Source organism: Copadichromis virginalis, linkage group LG9, assembly GCF_057382275.1.
Source record: "Copadichromis virginalis isolate Kocher_CV1m ecotype Utaka linkage group LG9, C_Virginalis_male_GT1.1, whole genome shotgun sequence".
Lineage (NCBI taxonomy): Eukaryota > Metazoa > Chordata > Actinopteri > Cichliformes > Cichlidae > Copadichromis > Copadichromis virginalis.
Genome location: NC_140626.1, coordinates 34,437,490 through 34,460,025, shown reverse-complemented (window position 1 = coordinate 34,460,025; position 22,536 = coordinate 34,437,490). Strand labels below are relative to the sequence as shown.

The 22,536-nt window shown below is 44.0% G+C and overlaps 1 protein-coding gene across 1 annotated transcript in view; it reads right to left on the bottom strand.

Annotated features, from left to right (window-relative positions):
• Window positions 1–3,765: 3,765 nt before the first annotated feature.
• The window catches only part of lyrm4b (LYR motif containing 4), a 44,946-nt gene continuing 26,175 nt past the window's right edge, over window positions 3,766–22,536 (bottom strand). Inside the window, exon 3 of the mRNA XM_085469157.1 lies at window positions 3,766–4,162. Coding sequence (XP_085325283.1) covers window positions 4,115–4,162 — 48 coding nt within the window. The 3' untranslated portion in view covers window positions 3,766–4,114. The remainder of the gene's footprint in view (window positions 4,163–22,536) is intronic.

Below are 22,536 nucleotides of genomic sequence, written 5' to 3'. Positions count from 1 at the left end.
GCCGAAGTCTTTCTGTTTTTCTTCAGTGTGAGATTCATCCTGATTTATTTCAGCAGGACTTTTGTGCTTTGGTTGCATTTAGAGTTTCTTTCATACATAAATGTTTCATCGTGCTTTATTTGGACCCAACAACCTTTGTTGAGGCCGTTATTTCTGTTTCCATGTGTGTTAGTTTTGTGTTGTGTGTGTTTGTGTGCAGATCGTCCACATAGAAGCTTCTCCATCAGAATCAGAATCAGAATCAGAATCCTTTATTCATCCCGAGGGAAATTAGCTGCAGGAGGCGGTTCAGACTCTCAAACGCGCCGTCTGTCGCGCTCACATTAAAGTGGGCGTTGCCTGCATCATTTCAGTCTTCTTCTACACAGATTGGACCAATCAAGAGCCGCCTGCTTCAGTCAGGGTCATCATCAGAGCAGATCAGTTTGAGGCTCTGAGCAGAGGTTGAAGGTTCAAATCCAGCTTTCAGCTTCTTGTTTCTAGAAAGTGAGTTTGTAATGGTTCCCACCACTGCCACAGTGGGACCTCCACACCGCTGTGGACACAGGCGAGCGGCTCAGCAGGTTTGGAGAAGGGTCACAGCTATGAGGGTCTGAGGTTCAAGTTCAGCTTAAGTAAACTCCCCCTTATCTGTTGGTCTGGATTCAGAGTTTCACTGAGTCATTTTTCTGTGTTTGAGCTCAAACACGCAGCCATGTTTCACACTTCAGAGTCAGATCAGCTCTTCATTAGTGCGCGACAGGCTCGGTCGGCGTGAGCCGGCTCAGCTGGGTAACTCTGGGCCTCCTCTCAGAGGTTCAGATCCCACTTGAAGCTGGTGTTTGGCTTCAGTTCCTCCTACAACCAGATGTTCTCCGTGACGGAGCTGCAGGTCTGGGCTTCAGTTCCTCGTGTCACAGATCAGTGGCGTGGTCAGACTGCAGGGTTGATGTGCGCAGCTCTGAAAGTTTCCTTTTTCCATGAAATGATTCCAGTTTGCTCCCGGTTACAGTCCAGCTGCAGGATTTTGGAGCGGCTCGTTTTTATGGCAAAAAGCTTGAATGTTTATAATGAATGCAGTCAGCTTTTAATTTCATTTATCAAATACTTTCCCAACATATATCTAGAGGATAACTGTGATTAGTGCATTTTAACCTGAAGCATCAGCCTCTGCCAGAGCAGCGGGTCTTGAAATGAACATAAATCCGAGCACCATCTGCAGACTCGAGTTCAAACTTCTGATATTTTTGTGTTTGTGCTGCAGCCTGTGAGATTCACTCAGTCCAGCATGAAAATGACATGAAAACAACATTTTCTATATTTTAGTGTTAAAGGTTTTCTGCATGCTTTATGTTGCAGTGAAATTCAAACAAATAACATTCTGATAATCTTCTGCCGTAACAGGACGTCTTTACTTTCTTTATATTTGAACTGGTCAGTACTCGGATACTTACACAGGCCTGAGTTCACATAGTTAAACAATGATCACTGATTTTGATGTGTGAGACAAAAATCCTGAAAACAGGTTGATGGACTGAGACATAGTTATAAACTTCTCGGTATATAAACACGGCGGTCGAGCAGCAGACCCACGCTGACAGAATGACTCAGCAGCGTTTCCACAGTCCTGACCTCGACCCCGTAAACTTATCATGGCGCTCGCTGAAGGTTGAAGTCTGCCAGAGGAGAGAAACTCCATTCGATAAGTTCAAATAAGAGTTTTTCTCCTCTCTCCGCTGCCTGAAGAGGCCCGATGTCCAGCCAGACTGGAGCTTTGTGCACGTTTCACTAAACATCAGCACGCTGGAAAATTTACTCAGCATGCATCATTTTCATTATCACTGTTACAGGCTGGAGATTTAAAATCAGATATTAAAATACGCCATTGATGGAGAGCACTTCAGATATCAGAGGAAGGTCCAAGAACAAATTCAGAGCTGGCTCTTTTTCACCGCTCTGATGAGAACACAGCAACGCTGCACAAACATGCAGCGTCTGATGCTCGCCGTGGCCTCGAGGGTCAAAGTCCAGAGGTCCTCCCGAACTGCTGCTGTTGACCAACCTGAGCACATCTGTTTGGTCTGTCAACACGGACGGAGGCGCCCAGCGATGGAGGAAGGTTTCAGTCGAAGCTGGATCTGCTGCTGCCAGAGTCCACTGGAAAATCAGCGAATTTAAGAATTTAGTCTCAGTCTGTCAGGCTGGCAAGGCCCCAAACACTACAGTACCCATGAGCCTCTGCTGCAGCCTGTGGACACGAGGCTTCAACTTTAAACTCAAACGTTACCTTTACGACTTTTTTGGCATCCAAAATATTTCAAGTCCTGCTTCCTTCAGTTAGGACAGCTGGCCAAGGCAAAGCCGGACCTCCCAGCTAACGTCTGCGAACGTGTCATTCACCTTTTCCTTACCTGCAGATTGCACTGCTGCAATTCATTGTACTTTGGTCTCGACCAGGCCTCCATCCATCGTCTTCAGATGGTCTAAAATGCAGCTGCTCGCCTGCTAACTGGTACCAAACAGAGAGCCTATAACCCCAGTGTTCGCTTCTGTCTCCTACAGGAAACAATTTAAACTTTTACTTTTTGTTTTTAAGTCTCTTAACGCTCGAGCTCTTCGTACCTGTCTGAGCTCCTCTCTGTTCGTGCTCCAGGAAAAACCACGAGGTCCAGCTCGGACTGATCTCAGATCTCGTGGTGATAGAGCCTTCTGTGTGGCAGGGCCCAGACTTTGGAACAGTCTCTCTTTAAATATCAGATCTGCACAAACACTTGATCACTTTAAATCACTACTAAAGAGACATTTTTATGCTCTGGCTTTTAACACACTGACCCAGACATTTTGGTCTTATTTTAATAGTCTTAGTTATTGTTTTCATTCTTTTCGTGTCCTATCACTGTTTTATATCGTTTCCTTTTAATCACATTTTTATGTTGTTAAGCACTTTGTGCAGCATCGTCCGTCTGGAAATGTGCTACAGAAATACATGTGACCCCTAATAATGCTAACGTTGAGCCTTAATGATCACTAGAGACCAAAACAGTTTATCAGGATGTAAACGTGTATATTTTAACCTGGGAGTCTGTGGGGCTGACCCACTGCTGGAGCCTCTAGTGGTCATTAGAGGAAGTGCCGTTGATGCTGCTTGCTCTCTCAGGCTGAGAGGTGATTGGTTGGCTAATCATGGCTGCTTTTTTGTCTTTAGCAGAGGGAGTATGTGAATCCTGAGCTTGAGGTGGAGGATGACAGAGGTGGTGCTGGGCTCTGATGTGTATATTTTGGCTGAACGTGCCGTGGGTCTGAGGTCCTGTGTGTGGAAGCAGCTCGTGCACGTGGCGTCTCTGCAGAACCGCCGCGGAGCGTCCTGTGCTCGTCTGATGAAACGGCGGCCTCAGATTGAGCAACGTGATCTCTCACACCACGTTTCTGTGGAACTGGGTCACTCTTAAACCAACAAGGCTCTATTATTAGCAGCGCTCCACCTCCTCCTCCCACTGACCACGCTTCAGCTCACAGCTGGACTCAGGTGTGTTCAAACATGCTCATTGGCCGGTTCCAGCGGTGTGTTAGCATCATTAACCTCGCAGCAGCTGAAGAGGTGCGATGGTGCAGAGGTTAGCACCATCACCTCCCAGCAGGTGGAGGCCTCTCTGTGTGGAGCATGTCCTCCCTGCTGCAGCCTGCAGACATGCAGGACGACCTGTCCAGGTGTACCGCCTCTCACCTGCGACAGCTGGCATAGAACCAGCAACCTGCTGAACACAGTGATTCAGACTCAAACACTCGAACGCTTCATTCATCTTTATTTCATCTGGAGGCTTTTAAACTGAAAATCTGCTCCAACTCTGATTAAAGTGAATTTATTTACCAATGTTTCAGTTTCTCAGTGAACGCATCATCGCTGACCCGTGACTCATCAAACGTTCTGATTGGTGTGTCCCAGAAAACAAAACTCAAGCACTAAACTCCACCTCTACCCTCCTACATCTCCCATAATGCATCTCCCCTCTCCCACCCGTTCACAGTGACATTAAAGAGTTTAAATCCAGACGAGGAGCTGCTGGGCGTTCTTGGTTTTGGAGGTCGGGGCAGTGATCTGCTCGCTGATGTCAATTCTGTCTGACTCCGCCTCCTGTTAATCGACCACAGTCTTCTGGGCCTCGTACATCTTCCCTATGGAGACCTGCGCACACACAAACATCAAAGGATTTTAACTTGTTAATGGTTATTAACCTCGTCTGAATCATCGACGCAGACGTGGAAATATCCCCTCAGGGTCAGACCCACAGACCGAGCTCTGCGAGCCTGTGTGTCTGTGTGTGTGTGTGTGTGTGTGTCTGTGTGTGTGTCTGTGTCTGTGTGTGTGTGTGTCTGTGTGTGTCTGTGTGTCTGTGTGTGTCTGTGTGTGTCTGTCTGTGTGTGTGTGTGTGTCTGTGTCTGTGTGTGTGTGTCTCATGCCCAGAGAGCCTCATTGCTGTGTTATGTCAACAGTGCTGAGCTGAACTCTGTTGTCAAATAGAAGAGCCAATTATAGAGTGTGGACAGCTGGACTGTCTGTACAAATGCAGCGTGTGTGTGTGTGTGTGTGTGTGTGTGTGTGTGTGTGTGTGTGTGTGTGTTGGAGGAACAGCTCATGATTGATTTTGTGTTTATCTGAAGCATGGCGGAGCGGCACAGCGTGGCCCAGAACACTTGGACGTTCTCGCTGCCTCCGCCTGAACGCTGAGTTCACTGGACGCTCGAGGACAGCAGATCCTGAGCGACAGCTGGACCGCAGTGAGGCTGAGTGCAGAACGCGCTGAACGCTGTAACGGTTTGCATTTGATCAGCGCCGTGACCTGTCGCAGTCACCGAGCTCACACACACTCCCCGGGCACTGAAGAGCGAGTGCAGCGCAGGAAAGACGGGCTGCAGATTTATGAAACGACAAAAATATTTCTCTGATTCACTTTGTTTGAATGTTAGAATCACTCAGTTTATTCCACGTTATTCTTTCTTTCAGGTTTTTATTCTTTAAGTCATTTCTTCATTTACATGGTTTCATTTTATTTAGTTTATATTTTATAAATGATCTATTTATAGATTAATTATATAATCTATAATACTGATCACTTAAGATTTTAATTAAAACTGATGTGAAACTTTGATGTTTCACCTTCTGACTGACTTTAAATTGATTATCAGGACATGTTGTGTCTGCCATCTGTGAAGGTGCTGCTGATTGATTAATTGATTGATTGATTAAAGAGCTCATGGATCGTCGTCTCGTGTTTAAAGCTTACAGGATCAACGACGTTCCCGTGATGGGATCGTTTATGTGTGTGGTTATTTCTCTGCAGCACCACCAGGGGGCACAATCACTCCACAGACAACTGTCCCCTGCACCTCCTTCCAGCTCATCTATTAGCCCCCCCCCCTCGCATACACCACAAATAAAAAAAAACCTCTTTTACTTTCTCTCCATCAGAGGAGCCCCTCGCTCGCCCGGTCAGAGTGTGTGAGGTCCTGATTGGCTGAAGCGTGGTGTAGGAGGGAGGGAGGGTAGTGTGGTGGTGGTGGTGAGGCGAGATGAGGCGGGAGGCTCTGTGAGCCAATCGGCTGCGAGGAGGCTTGGCTCTCATGTAAATTGTTGCGGCTGAGCTCGAACAAAGGGACGGCCTTGCTCGCTCTCGTCGTGTCTGAGCCGCTCGCTCTCCTGCGTTTCACATCTGCTCACATCCGTCTCTCTGCTCCAGCTGCCGTCACTTCATGAATAGTAGAAGGAGAGCAGCTCCAAATAAACACCAGTAAACCCAGTAATGCTTCACCGTTGTCTCCCAGTTCAAACTGCAGGGTTCATGAAAGCAGAGCATGCTGGGAAATTCAGGCTCCGAGTCAAACAGGTTCACGATTGAGTTCAGAGGCTGCTGGTGAGGGAAAGGCCATCAGGCCACACCTCCACTGATCTTAACCTCACATCAGAAATGACATTTATGGCTGATTGCCACTTTATTAGGAACACTACAGTAACTCTGGGTCTCGACTTTTCAACATTTCAGAGATCAGAGTTACACACCACTGTTAATCTGCCGTTAACCAGCGTTAATCTGCCGTTAACCAGCGTTAATCTGCTCTTAACCAACGTTAATCTGCTTTTAACCAGCGTTAATCTGCCGTTAACCAGCGTTAATCTGCTTTTAACCAGCGTTAATCTGCCGTTAACCAGCGTTAATCTGCTCTTAACCAACGTTAATCTGCTTTTAACCAGCGTTAATCTGCTCTTAACCAACGTTAATCTGCTTTTAACCAACGTTAATCTGCCGTTAACCAGCGTTAATCTGCTTTTAACCAGCGTTAATCTGCCGTTAACCAGCGTTAATCTGCTCTTAACCAACGTTAATCTGCTTTTAACCAGCGTTAATCTGCTTTTAACCAGCGTTAATCTGCCGTTAACCAGCGTTAATCTGCTCTTAACCAACGTTAATCTGCTTTTAACCAGCGTTAATCTGCCGTTAACCAGCGTTAATCTGCTTTTAACCAACGTTAATCTGCCGTTAACCGTCATCCTGAGATGTTATGACACGATGTGCCGCGGCGCTCTGTCTGTAACAGGAAGTGTTTCACGAGCAGAACATTTCAGCTTCTGCGTGAAACTAAACTGTTCAGAGAAATGTAACTACACATCACAGCGATGCAGACCACAGCGCCTGTGATTGGCCTGTTCAGACCCATCATCTCCTCCAATCCCAACGTTCTCTGGGAGGTTGATGGTTCGATCTGTTGCTGCTCCAGATTACAGTATCCTCGGCCTGACAGCGAAGCCTGAGAGTGAATGAGTCACTGAGATGTATTTAATATATTTCCTAAGGACATGAAAGTGTTTCCGTTGTCAGACACTGATGTAAGGGTCCCGCTGTAATCAGGACCGCTCACACCTGCACCTTTAACTACCAAGGAGCTCAGCTTGGTTCCCAGAGGTGTGCACGGCTGCACTTTTGTATGTTTCCTCTTCCTGTTCCCGGACTTGGTGCTGTTCGAACCACAGCTCCAGCTCCGATATCTATGATATCTGTCCACTATGATAAGCTCCTCGTCTTCCCCCCTGACCTGCCACAGCGGCCTCAGTGGAAGGCCGCCCCTCCCTGAGCTCGGTTCTGTTGGAGGTCTACTCCTGTTAACGAGGCTCGTCTGATCATCGGGGTTCTGTCTCTGATGCTTCAGGGTCTTTGTCTCACTGTGAAGCACCACATTTAAATAAAACTGAACTCGAGTTTTCATTATCATTCATTTAGAAAGATATGAGGATTCTGTAAAACATATGCAGCGAGGCTTGGCACGCCGAAGCCTCCTGAGAGCTCTCTCCTACATAAAGACAATCACAGTGATGAGAGTTATAATGGGAAGCTAAACTTAGCCTTCCTCATATACCTTCAAATCCATCGGCTCAGCTTCAAACCCGCTCACACAGAACAAGTGGGAGCTGTATGGAAACCATGAGCACGCACTCCTCTCTCCCTGCTGAGTCGTGACTGGCTGACCTTCAGTCCCACTCCCACCAGGCAGGAGGTGTAAGATTAACATCACACTGCTGCACTCGATCCAGCTCGCACGGCAGACTGAGGAGGACTGAATGAAGAGCCTCCTTATGCCAAGTCTGAAATATCACAGCTGCTGCTCTGACAGCGTCTCTGCAATCCAGACATGTGCTCTAAACTTAATCGAGCCTCGTCAAGTCAAATGGAACCACATCCATATTCATAACGGTCTATGAAAGGTGCAGTTAACCATCAAAGCTGCACACAGGGACAAATGTGCAACAAATCTCTCTCATTCGTATTCAACGAAAAAGGCTCAGAGTGAGAAATCTCAAACGCACCGACAAACATCATTCAGTAAAACTAAATAAAATATATGTTGTTCTGAAACAACGAGCTAAATACAAACATGAATACATTGTGTCTATGATGTTAATCTTTAAAGAGCTGACTGAGATGGTACCAGCTATCATTTAAATAGATGTGTTTTAGAGCCCAGGGGCTCCTGTCATCATGTAACAATCAGCGAAGGCCCTGCTACAAAACTGTTAGACTGTCAAAATGAGACAAGATGAACCCAAAACCCATCTTATCCTAACAAAACAAATCAAAAACAAACCAATTAACTAACAAAACCAAAAAAGTCTTTGAAACCTAAACCAAACCGAGAACTCTTCAGAGTCTCAAATTAACCGAAAACTCTTCACAGTCTCAAATTAACCGAAAACTCTTCACAGTCTCAAATTAACCGAGAACTCTTCAGAGTCTAAAATTAACCGAAAACTCTTCAGAGTCTAAAATTAACCGAAAACTCTTCAGAGTCTAAAATTAACCGAAAACTCTTCAGAGTCTAAAATTAACCGAGAACTCTTCAGAGTCTCAAATTAACCGAGAACTCTTCACAGTCTAAAATTAACCGAGAACTCTTCAGAGTCTCAAATTAACCGAGAACTCTTCAGAGTCTCAAATTAACCGAGAACTCTTCAGGGTCTAAAATTAACCGAGAACTCTTCAGAGTCTCAAATTAACCGAGAACTCTTCAGAGTCTCAAATTAACCAAGAACTCTTCAGAGTCTCAAATTAACCGAAAGCTCTTCAGGGTCTAAAATTAACCGAGAACTCTTCAGAGTCTCAAATTAACCGAGAACTCTTCAGAGTCTCAAATTAACCGAAAGCTCTTCAGGGTCTAAAATTAACCGAGAACTCTTCAGAGTCTCAAATTAACCGAGAACTCTTCACAGTCTAAAATTAACCGAAAACTCTTCACAGTCTAAAATTAACCGAAAACTCTTCACAGTCTAAAATTAACCGAAAGCTCTTCAGGGTCTCAAATTAACCGAGAACTCTTCACAGTCTCAAATTAACCGAGAACTCTTCACAGTCTAAAATTAACCGAAAGCTCTTCAGGGTCTAAAATTAACCGAGAACTCTTCAGAGTCTCAAATTAACCGAGAACTCTTCACAGTCTCAAATTAACCAAAAACTCTTCACAGTCTAAAATTAACCGAAAGCTCTTCAGGGTCTAAAATTAACCGAAAGCTCTTCAGGGTCTAAAATTAACCGAGAACTCTTCAGAGTCTCAAATTAACCGAGAACTCTTCACAGTCTAAAATTAACCGAAAACTCTTCACAGTCTAAAATTAACCGAAAGCTCTTCAGGGTCTAAAATTAACCGAGAACTCTTCAGAGTCTGAACCTAGCAGAGAAGTCTTGCAGGTTGCTGTTTTAAAGTTGGCATCTAGTATAACCCTGGCATTACTTTCAATCTGCTGGTTGCAAAACTAACAAAGGTACTTCGGGCTAATCTGTTGGTGTCTATGTGGTGGTCGCTGTAGCAGGTAGATGTGCATATTGGCGTTTACAGGAGTTTTATACCGAATGCCCTTCGTGACACAAACTATAGAGGGGATTTGTGTCCTTGCCTTGAATTGAACGAGCTTGCTCAGCGAATGTGTAATCCACCACACTACAGAGCCATGTGCTGGTTGCAAAACTAACACTGAGATAAAAAAATGTCTGTCTGATTTATGAAGGTTAAAGCCAATAAACGTCAAACAACCTGTGGTTTTATCCTAAAATATACAATAAACAGCCACGAGAAGCCTGCAGTTAATCCACCATTCATAAACATTATACCTTTTTCTACAGAAAATGATTTTCATTTAGGAGGCTGTTGTTTGGGGTGATATTAAACAGCAGACAGATGGTGTGTGAGGCACATCCAAAAACTCCTTTACTGGGATCAACACTCTGAAAACAGAACCGAGTCTTCCTCATGTTTGCTGTTTAACTTTACCAAAAATAGACTTCTCAATCAATCGTGATCTCGGACACGGGATCTCGACAGCAAGTATGTGTGGTTTCCTTCTGCCTTTACAGACACCAGCTGCCGTCCTACCATGGTAAGTGGGCTGGGCATGTTTGCATTAACAACACCCAAAAATAATTTGGGATCTTGTACTATGCTGTATCCCTGGATGGTGGGCGGATGGTGAAACTGTGGAAATAGCTGCTAATCTCGGTGAAAATCCTCCACAGTGGTGTGCGGTTAAAAAAGAAATGCTGCCCTGAACAGCAGGAGACGGCAAAAATCGAAGTTAAAGAGCCGCTGAAAGTGGGAGGAAAGAGATGAAGCGACGGAGGGAAACCTGGAGGTAGCCAGCAGAGCAGCTCAGACACAGAAAATGAGGTTTTCTCCTGTGAGGGAGAGAAAACAGGGGAAGAGAGATGAAAAGACAGAGGGCCTCGGACGTCACGACGCTGTCAAACTGAAATTCACGGAGGCTTCCGAGTGCCGGAGAGGAAGAGATGGAGAGCGAGGGAAGCCGGAGGATGAGAGGTGTTCAGGTAGATAATAAACTGAGCATAAGGAGCGCTCCATGCTGTTTCAGACTTTCCATTTGTCAGGAGACGAGAGCAGAGCAGCAGGCAGCAAAAACACATTTAACTCTCTGAACATCAGCGCCTCGGATAAACATTTAGTCCTGAAAGTCACGCCGCGGGAGGAAAGAAAACAGAGCCACGGCCAAACCACCAATCTCCCCGATCAGGCTGCTGCAGTCTCTGCTGAAGCTCATTCAAGTTTCCTAGAGCTTATTTTTAGTGTTCAACATGTTCATTTTATCACATGCACAGTTTTAGCCTAAGAAAGTAACCAATGAACCACAGCAGGGACACTGCTGATGACACTAGCCAATGTCTGGATATGTAGTCCTGGTGCCCTTTGACCTCAAAGACCACAGACTTTATATCAAACATGGATGAAGCCACAGCGAACCACCTGCCCTTTCAAACCTCACCAGCAGGTGAGGAAAAGGTGCAGAGCAAGTTATCAGCTAACAGTTTGATTGGTAAGCTGAATAAACTCCTCTTTAAAGATGTCGTCTCCACTGTGCCCGGGACTCTTCTTGGTACAGCGTGACTGAAGCACCAAACCCAGGAGGTGTCATGGAGGCATCTCATCTTTACTCGAACCACCTTTAGTCTGAATGGCCGAGGTCCTCACCCTGTCTGTAAAGGAGACCCCAGGAACCCTGAGGGGCGAGGCTTTCTCCCCTGATCTGACTGTGGTTGTCAGATAATCTCCTTCAGTTAACCCAAAGTCTGTGGGGACTGATCCACGTCTGTGCTCACTGGAGGTTCCAGCTTGGTTTGAATACACACAGAGATTTTTTCCCTTTAATTATTGTCTTTTGTTTTAAGCTGTTCATCCAGGGTCATGTGATTACTGAACCTCGCAGTCCTTTATGTAACCACAGCCTGACGGAGATCACCACATTTCCATCCTGACAGATTGCAGACAAAGTTCGGTTGAGCGAGTTCATCTTCTCCTACTTTCAAATGTCAGATGATGTAAAGAAATATAAGCACGTCACCGCTATTTACACGCGCCGATATTCAAAACACGCACGCACAAATATCTGCGTGGCAGGCGAGTTTTTTTCTGGCCGCACGGTTGCCACAGAAACAAAGACGTTAGGGTTCATTACTGTGTGAAATCTTTTGCATCAGATGATGTAAACTTCAGGTGCATCATGTACGGAGAGGTGAAGCCAGTCCGTCACCGCTTCCACACGACACGCCGAAGACGAAGGCGTTTAGATCAGACGAACGAAGACTGAAAGAGAGAAGAAGGAGCTCGAGACAATTAACGGGAGCGTCTTCCATCAAGTTCAAACTTTCATCTGCTTTCACTCCTCCCTCTCTGTGGCGCTCTCTCTCGCTGGGCTCTTTCAGGAGGTTTATCAGTTTACATAAACTTCATCGCCTGAAGCTCAGAACCAAAACACATACAGTTTACTCTGTTCAGCACTTTCCTTTTAAAACCTGTTATTTCTCCAGAGGAAGCCAGGCTGAGCTGGCCGGTTCCTCAGTGCACGTTACAAACATGCAGATTATCCGTGTGGCAGCTGTAAGCAGGCTGCATGCAGACTGGGGCCGCACCATTAACACCAATTTAATCTCGATCGGGATTTTGGATTCGCGCATTTCCCACTCCACCAACAGAATGCAAAAGCAAATGAAGCGCTAACTAAATCAGGGCCTGACCACACGCCTGCACGAGCCAATCACAGCTGTTCCCTGCAGGGTGCAGTGCGAGGTCTCCTGAACAAGAACGACACAAAGACAACAAAACTCAGATGTGTGGAATAGCAGAAGGCGAGGAGCTCGTTCCGGGAGCCGTGCAACATCAACTCAGTCGTCCATAAAACTGAGGCCGCGCATCCGTGTACCCATCCAGCTCACGGACACACCCAAGGCCAAGGATAAGCGTCCAGTAAAGGAAAACTTCCCGGACTAAACGCACGCCATCCCCTGGCTCAGAGGCAAAACCGGCACTGCACACTAAACATGGAGGGGCCAGCAGAGAGACACGCCCGGCCCTCAGTCACGTCCATCCTGCAGGAGGTTGGTTTTATCATTTATCCTTTCTTCTGTTGAGTTCACATCAACAACGAAGAGCACTTTTACTTTGACACAAAGATGTGATAAATATATAAAGAAGCACCTGATAAAATAAAGAGAAACATGAGTCGTGAGATCATGATGTTGAACTGTTGCTGTGACATTTCCTCTGAGATTCGAGCTCACTGTCACAGACCTGTGTCCCCTCTTCGTCTGATTGGCTTTTATCATCAGATATCTGCCTCTGAATGGCTCCTTCGTAACGTCAGCCACATCCTGGTCCTGTCCTCAGCCTCCAAAAACCTTCGTATGAACCTTTGTATCTGTGGGTTTTTGGCTGTTGGGAGTTTAGCTTCGACCAGCTGACTGTTGATGGTTTAGAGATGAAGATGGAGGTGTGAGCTGGTCTCGGTTGGGGTTGGTACCAGTTTGTTATGTGTCCGTGTAGACCAGCGTGGACCTGATGTGGATTAAAGCTCGTTTTATTTTTAGAATCTATCCAAAAAAACCCTGAAAACTTTGAGACGAGCGTCTCACAGCGAAGTCCTGCGGTGGACACTCGAGATGAGGTTTAATGTTGGCGTTTTAAAGGCTGGGTGATGAGCGAGGGGAAGAAAAGAGCAGTTTCCACTTCTATTACAGCCAGAGGTGTCGCCCCCTGCTGGACTTTTTAAACGAGGCGCTCCTTCAGCGTCTCTCTCAGGCCTGGACGCTGTGTCCATGTTTTGAGCCGGCAGGAGCTCGGAGGCTCGCTCAACCAAAGCTTTAAATCTCCTGCACGCCGTCTCTGATCACTGCGGGCGGGGCTTCAGCGCCTTGCTCAAGGACACACCAGCACGGTGGGGCAGTGTTTCGAAGGTCGGCGGCTCTGAATCTGAAACAACCTGCAGCTTTGTTTTGTGCCGATCCAGCCAATCACATTCCTCCACTGTGATTCTTCCCTTTAACCCCTGTCGCCCTCATTTGTCCCTCCCTGCCTCCCTTAATTTCCCTTCTGCTGACCAGCTGAGTGTGTGTGTGTGTGTGTGTGTGTGTGTGTGTGTGTGTGTGTGTGTGTGTCTGCACTGTCAGATCCTCTTGTTTTGTTCCCCGTCTGTTTCAGTCTTTTCTTCTCCATCCTGCCGCCGTAACTCGCTGCTCTGTGTGCGAGATGCGAGCGACGGCGTGCTGGTGAAACGTCCCGTGTTCGTTTCCCACAGTGCCACAGTCTCCACGTCCTCGTTAAGCATTCATGAGTGTTTAGGAGTGCCGCAGGCCGTTTTCCCTGAACCCCCCCTTGTTTTAAGTCCTTTTTTATAAAGTTGGGAATAAAAGAAGAAAATTAATTTGTCAGAGGAATGAATCACTTTCTCACCCAAACACTGTGGAGGTGGGGTCCGCCTGCATCGACACAAAACATAAATTTTTAACTCTTTTGTGCCGTCTGCTCGGGGCGGATGGATATCCTCGATATCACCTGTGAATGATGTGACGTGTCGCGTGATCATCACAGGCCGTATGTGCACGTTTACGCCTGCAGGCTTACTGAACCCGCCCACATCACTCACATCAGACGCTGCTTCTTAATGCACACACAGCTACGTCCACTCCGTCTGTGTGGATGTTGCAGCAAATTCACAGTGAGGTCAGATCAGGCCTCGGTCAGCATGTTAAAGGTTAAAGGTCATGGCAGCGTGGCTCAAGTTTGCAGAGCTGCATCTGAAAAAAGCACAAGACTGCTGGAACAGACGAGACCAAACAGCTCACACAGCAGTGAGCGCGATGATGAGTGGACCATGAGCTCCTCTGTTTACCAGCACGTGTGTCCCACAGCTGAAGCTCAGACCAGTCAGCAGGACTGGGATCCGAGCACAGGAGCAGATCTGCAACAGAACGGCTGAAGGAGGAGAGAATGGAGCTGCTGTGCAGAGCTCAGAGAGCTGTGCATGAACCAATGCTGCAAAGCTCAACGAGCTGAAGCAACGTAGTCTGTCCACAGTGATGACAGAGACTGAGAACATCACTGCTGAAGGAAGCTCTCTGAGCTGCTCGATCACGGGCTGGACTGCAGTGCCTCGCTTTAACATGGAAGTCTATGGGGACTGACTCACTGCTGGAGCCTCTAGTGGACGATAGAGGAACTGCGGTCATCTTTCAGGTGCAGAAATGCTGCTCGTCATTCTCCCCAAAACACAGAAAAATAATAAAAACGATTTCTAAAACCATCGCTAACTTTACAGCCCAACAAAAGTAAAATTACAGGTGAAATTGGCCAAAATGATGCACTTTGATTCTATTCAATTTGATATTTTATAAGAAATCAAAGACGCCGAGTGGCTCAGCGATGCTGTGTGAAAACAGGCTGCCATGACGGTACACCCCCAGACACTGATACTGCACCTCTGAAGACACACACACACACACACACACACACACACACACACACACAGCTCATCCTGCGAGTTTTGAGCGCCAGACATCTTGAAAACAGACCAATGGGACGTCTTCGTTTACACTTCTCATTTACTGTCACTGTGTGGGTGACCTTGGAAATCCCCTTTACTCTAGGCTCCGCCCACCAGCTTTAACAAACGCTGGCATATCATCTTGTTAAGTGGCTGTAATAATACAAGAAGCCCCGCCCACTCAGCACATTTGCAACCAATTAGTCGTCACCGTTCAGAATCAGAATCAGAATACTTTATTGATCCCTGGGGGAAATTATTTTTTGTTACAGTGCTCCATTTTAAACCAACATTAAGACAAGACAGACAATACGCTAACTAAGAATAGTACAATATATACATATATATACATACATACATACATACATGTATACATACATTCAAGATCCGCCATCAAGAAATGACGGAAAAGATAAAGGACGAATTACACGACACAGGATTAAGCAGTGGCGTAAAGGCCTCACACACACACACACACACACACACACAGACACACACACACACACACACACACACACACACACACACACACACACACACACACCAGGATGTTTCAGTTTGCCTTCATCTTTGTCTCGCTCTCTAATTAGTGCGCGCGCGCGCGTGTGTGTGTGTGTGTGTGTGTGTGTGTGTGTCTGTGTCTGTGTGTGTGTGTGCGCGAGTGTGTCTGTGTGGAGTTCCCTCGGTCTGTGCTGCGATCTCCTGTTTCAGTCCGTCACACCCAAACGACACAGAGAAGCAGAGGAGATGAAAGCGGGAGGAGGAGGAGGAAGAGGAGCTGGTATTAAATTGCGAGTGTCGTTACGCCTCCATTGTTCCTGCTCCTCCTCCTCTGTTCATCAGATCCGGGGAGGATACAAACGCCTGTTCATTCGTCCGTTTGAGCGACATCTCGACACGTCTGACAGAATCTGGACTGAAACCTAAAAACTTTCACTTATTTGGCCAAAGTCTGATTTCCCAGCAGGAAACCTCACAGCTTCCAGCGCAGCAGCTCGCTAACAAGGCAGGCTCGGGCCGGGCCATTACCCTACACCGATTACTGTAAACACACAATTACATGTATACACGCTGATATCATGAAGCCTCATTAATCGCACCTTCTCTGTCCTCCAATCAAAACTGACTCTCAGTCCAAGTTTGAAAAGTTTGATTTATGGAGACAAAGCGGGAGCTGCTGCTTTGTTTACATCAGACTAACCCGCTAACAAAGAAACCGGCAGCAGCACATCAAAGAGGCTGAGATTAAATTCATGTTTTTTTGAATGGAGTCTGGTGGAGAATAACAGATTCACGTCCCTGCCAGAAAACAGTCCAGTTATCCTGTTATGATTATGTCAGGTGTGTCTGGCAGGTCAGCCTGGGGGCGTGGCCTGTAGTTAACACCCACAGGTAAAACCCCACTTCAAACAAGCAGAATTATATCCTGAAAGATTTACACGGAAACAAAACCGTGATCACGTTTTGGTGCTCAAAGGATTAAAGTTAGCATTATTAGGGGCGTGGCCTCTGTGACTGACAGGTGGATGGTGACACAGGTGGTTGTAGCTGCTAGCTGTCTGCTAGCTTCACCTGAACTGGACCTCTGGACGTGTTTGTGCTGTAGGAGCCTTTTTAATGACATCATGTGACCAATAACATGGCTGCTGTGAGGTCACTGTAGTAACAGACTGCCCAAGGAGGCGGAGCTAAAATGTAGGCTTTAGTGCGAGGAACCAATAGCAATAGCTGTAAAAACTTTTTTAGTTTAATTAAGTGTTAAAGATATTCTTGTTTATCAAACTTGCAGAAACTGCATGAAAAAATGCTGTTCAATAAGAAAACAGAGTGTTTGTTGTAATTGCACATGTGGACCAATCATGTTTAAGCGTGCAGTCAACCTCCCAGAAACCTGCGTCTGTGTCCATCATCAGCACCGCGGCTGTGATGTTCACACACGGGGAACAACAGCCGATCATTAGTGTCAGCGGGCTCGGCTTCTGTCATTAACTGCTGCAGAGGACACGCACACAAACACACGAACACACACACACGCATGCGTGCACACGCACGCACACACACACACACACACACACACACGCATGGGCACACACACATGCATGCGCACACACACACACACGCCCACACAGATCGATGTGCTGGGTGGAAAGCTGCTGAAGAGGAGACAAATGAAGGAAACACTCGAGAAACAAAACTGACGAGTCTCAATAAGCAGACGAGGCGAGTCCTCCAGCGAGAGGTTATGAAACGACAGAGCACTTCAGACCAACGCCGGAGAGGCCGAGCACGCGAGCAAACCTCCACCGGCAGCCACAGCGCCATGTTTTTAGGGTTTAATTGTCCCAAACGTCAGCGGGATCCTGGAGAGAGCAGGATTTCTTACACCTGGAGAAAACAAACAAAGCTTTATCACAATAAAAGCCTCCTGCTGAGCAGAGCTTTTAATGTGAAGCAGCACCAGCAGGAAGAAATGTAGGCTTGCATCAGTTTACACCGGCTGACATCACAAACCACCAAACTGGAGCCCAAGTGTGTGAAAGAATGAGCTCGTGTTTGAGTTAAACCTGCACCTAAACACCTCGTTTAAAGACGACCCGCTGACCCTGGGCAGGTCTGCCACAGCTCACCCTTTCCTCTTATTCACAGTCACAACATTAAAGATATTAATTGTAAATTAAAGTGTTTAAAAAGAGTCAAAAAATGAAATCTATCAACAGAAAGTGAGGAAAAAAAGCTTCGTTCAGACATGAGCGAACACATAACCTCGTTCTTACAGCTGCTTCACCATTATTGCTGCTATTATTATTATTATTATTATTATTATTATTATTGCTGCTACTACTACTACTACTACTATTATTATTATTATTATTGCTACTACTACTACTACTACTACTACTATTATTATTATTATTATTGCTACTACTACTACTACTACTACTACTACTATTATTATTGCTACTACTACTACTACTATTATTATTATTATTATTATTGCTACTACTACTACTACTACTACTACTACTACTACTACTACTATTATTATTGCTACTACTACTACTACTACTATTATTATTGCTACTACTACTACTACTACTACTATTATTATTATTGCTACTACTACTACTACTACTATTATTATTGCTACTACTACTACTACTACTATTATTATTGCTACTACTACTACTACTACTATTATTATTGCTACTACTACTACTACTACTACTATTATTGCTACTACTACTACTACTACTACTATTATTGCTACTACTACTACTACTACTACTACTATTATTATTATTGCTACTACTACTACTACTACTACTATTATTATTATTATTGCTACTACTACTACTACTACTACTATTATTATTATTATTGCTACTACTACTACTACTACTACTACTACTATTATTATTATTGCTACTACTACTACTACTACTATTATTATTATTGCTACTACTACTACTACTACTACTATTATTGCTACTACTACTACTACTACTACTATTATTATTATTGCTACTACTACTACTACTACTATTATTATTATTATTATTATTGCTACTACTACTACTACTACTACTACTACTACTATTATTATTATTATTGCTACTACTACTACTACTACTACTACTATTATTATTATTGCTACTACTACTACTACTATTATTATTATTGCTACTACTGCTACTACTACTACTACTGCTACTACTGCTACTACTACTACTACTATTATTATTATTATTGCTACTACTACTACTACTACTATTATTATTATTGCTACTACTGCTACTACTACTACTATTATTATTGCTACTACTACTACTACTATTATTATTATTATTGCTACTACTACTACTACTATTATTATTATTATTATTATTGCTACTACTACTACTACTACTACTACTACTACTATTATTATTATTATTATTGCTACTACTACTACTACTATTATTATTATTGCTACTACTGCTACTACTACTACTACTGCTACTACTGCTACTACTACTACTACTATTATTATTATTATTGCTACTACTACTACTACTACTACTATTATTATTATTGCTACTACTGCTACTACTACTACTATTATTATTGCTACTACTACTACTACTATTATTATTATTATTGCTACTACTACTACTACTATTATTATTATTATTGCTACTACTACTACTACTATTATTGCTACTACTACTACTACTACTACTACTACTACTACTATTATTATTATTATTATTATTGCTACTACTACTACTACTATTATTGCTACTACTACTACTACTACTACTATTATTGCTACTACTACTACTACTACTACTACTACTACTACTATTATTATTATTGCTACTACTACTACTACTACTACTACTACTATTATTATTATTGCTACTACTACTACTACTACTATTATTATTATTGCTACTACTACTACTACTACTACTATTATTATTATTGCTACTACTACTACTACTACTACTACTATTACTGCTACTACTACTACTACTATTATTATTATTGCTACTACTATTGCTACTACTACTACTACTACTACTACTACTACTACTATTATTATTATTGCTACTGCTACTATTATTGCTACTGCTACTACTACTACTATTATTGCTACTGCTACTACTACTACTATTATTGCTACTACTACTACTATTATTATTATTGCTACTGCTACTACTATTGCTACTACTACTACTACTACTACTACTACTGCTACTACTACTATTATTACTGCTACTACTACTATTGCTACTACTACTATTATTGCTACTACTACTATTATTATTATTATTATTATTATTATTATTATTATTATTATTATTATTATTATTATTACCACTACTACTACTACTACTAATGTTGGTTTAAAATGGAGCACTGTAACAAAAAATAATTTCCCCCAGGGATCAATAAAGTATTCTGATTCTGATTATTGCTACTACTACTACTATTATTATTATTGCTACTACTACTACTACTACTACTACTACTACTACTACTACTACTACTACTACTACTATTGCTACTACTACTACTACTACTATTATTGCTACTACTACTACTACTATTATTATTATTGCTACTACTACTACTACTACTGCTACTACTACTACTACTACTACTATTGCTACTACTATTATTGCTACTACTACTACTATTATTATTATTGCTACTACTACTACTACTACTACTACTATTATTATTATTGCTACTACTACTACTACTACTACTACTACTACTACTATTGCTGCTACTACTACTACTACTATTGCTACTACTACTACTACTACTACTGCTACTACTACTACTACTATTATTACTACTGCTACTGCTACTACTATTATTATTATTATTATTATTATTATTATTATTATTATTATTATTATTATTATTATTATTATTATTATTATTGCTACTAGTACTACTATTACTACTACTACTGCTACTATTGCTACTACTACTACTACTACTACTACTACTATTATTGCTACTACTACTGCTACTACTACTATTATTATTATTATTGCTACTACTACTACTACTATTACTACTACTACTACTACTACTGCTATTATTATTGCTACTGCTACTACTATTATTATTATTATTATTATTATTATTATTATTATTATTATTGCTACTAGTACTACTATTACTACTACTACTGCTACTATTGCTACTACTACTACTACTATTATTGCTACTACTACTGCTACTACTACTATTATTATTATTATTGCTACTACTACTACTATTACTACTACTACTACTACTATTATTATTGCTACTACTACTACTACTGCTATTATTATTGCTACTACTACTACTACTACTACTACTACTACTACTACTACTATTATTATTATTATTATTATTATTATTATTATTATTATTATTATTATCATCATCATCATCATACACCATTACTGTGACTGTCAAAGTGTTCATCTGACATCAAACTCAATGGTTTGTTAAGCGCTGCAGGCTCATTAGTGTCTGAGGCCTGTACTGCAGTTTGTACAGGTGACACCTTCTGCTAAGACTCCGCCCCCAGGTGGCGAACACCTTCACTAATATTTTCTTTGCAGACACTACATTTAACCTCCAAGCAACTACAGCTGGCAAGACTTCTGCGTGACGAGCTACAAGCCGGTGCCCGACCAATCCCAGCCTTTCGTCTTCAGCACTGAAGGAAACCCAGGAAGCACAAATGAAACAAACACTGAAGTAGAGTTTGACTCTGACCTCAGTTTGATTTACAGACCACCAAATCACAACAACAGGGGTTTGATACTGTGAGCTAATCACCCTGCACCAATGAGCAAGCACTCGGTGACAGCGGGAAGGAAAAGCTCCCTTTGAACAGGAAGAAAGCCCTGCAGAACCTGCCTGGTTCTGCATGACTCATGGTCATTCCTCCGTCACTGCTCCGAGCTGCTTCTCCAACCCAACATGGCGCCGCAGCCTTCGGGTTCAAGAGTTCGACCAGAGGATGAAGCTCGGCGGGCGTGCTATTAATGTGTCATTAAGGACAAACTGACGAACACGTGCAGCCATCACCTCCAACATCAGCACAAACACAACTCTTCCTCCTCCCTCATTCTTCCCATCGTCTCCCTGCATTCCTCCTCTTCCTCCTCTCGTTGCTCACTGTTGTCCTCACATCACATTGCCTTCTCCAGTCAATGAATTTCATCATGCAGCGTGTGTGTGTGTGTGTGTGTGTGTGTGTGTGTGTGTGTGTGTGTGTGTGTTGAGGAGGACGATGGAATATCATCATTGCATCAGCTCCAGATTTCCAAGAATAGAAGAAAGCAAACAAACAAAAGAAAGTACCAGAAAATATCCCAACAAGAGGAGGATGAGGGGGAGGTGCTAAAGCGATGTGCAGTCTCTCTGCAGCGTTCAGGGACGAAACGTGATGAGAAACATATCTACGAACATCTAACACGGCAAAGCAGCAGCACCGAAGCAGCTACAGAAATGATTCATGCTTAGAGGCCGGACCAGCAGCATCAACCACATCGTCACAGAAACACGCCCACTTTAAAAAGTTCCTGTTTACACACACCGTTACAGGGTGGGAGGCGGTGTAACAGTGGAAGTCATATTTAAAAATTCAGAATTACATAATTAACATTTTTTAACCAATCGAGTTCTGACCATCTGGGTTCGGCGGTTTGATGAAAATGATGATGACTTGTTGGAAGTATGCGGACGCTGCTGTTGTGGTGAAGAGGGAGCTGAGCGTAAAAGCGAAGCTCTCAATTTACCGGTCGATCTACGTCCCTACCCTCACCTATGGCCACGAGCTGTGGGTAGTGACCGAAAGAACGAGATCGCAGATACAAGCGGCAGAAATGAGCTTCCTCCGAAGGCTGGCTGGCCTCTCCCTTAGAGATAGGGTGAGAAGTTCGGCCATCCGGGAGGGGCTCAGAGTAGAGCAGCTGCTGCTCCACATCGAAAGGAGCCAGCTGAGGTGGTTTGGGCACAAGGATGCCCCCTGGGCGCCTCCTGGGTGAGGTGTTCCAGGCATGTCCCACCGGGAGGAGGCCCCGGGGCAGACCCAGGACACGCTGGAGAGATTACATCTCTTGGCTGGCCTGGGAACGCCTTGGTGTTCCCCCGGATAAGCTGGAGGAGGTGGCTGGGGAGAGGGAGGGGTGGGC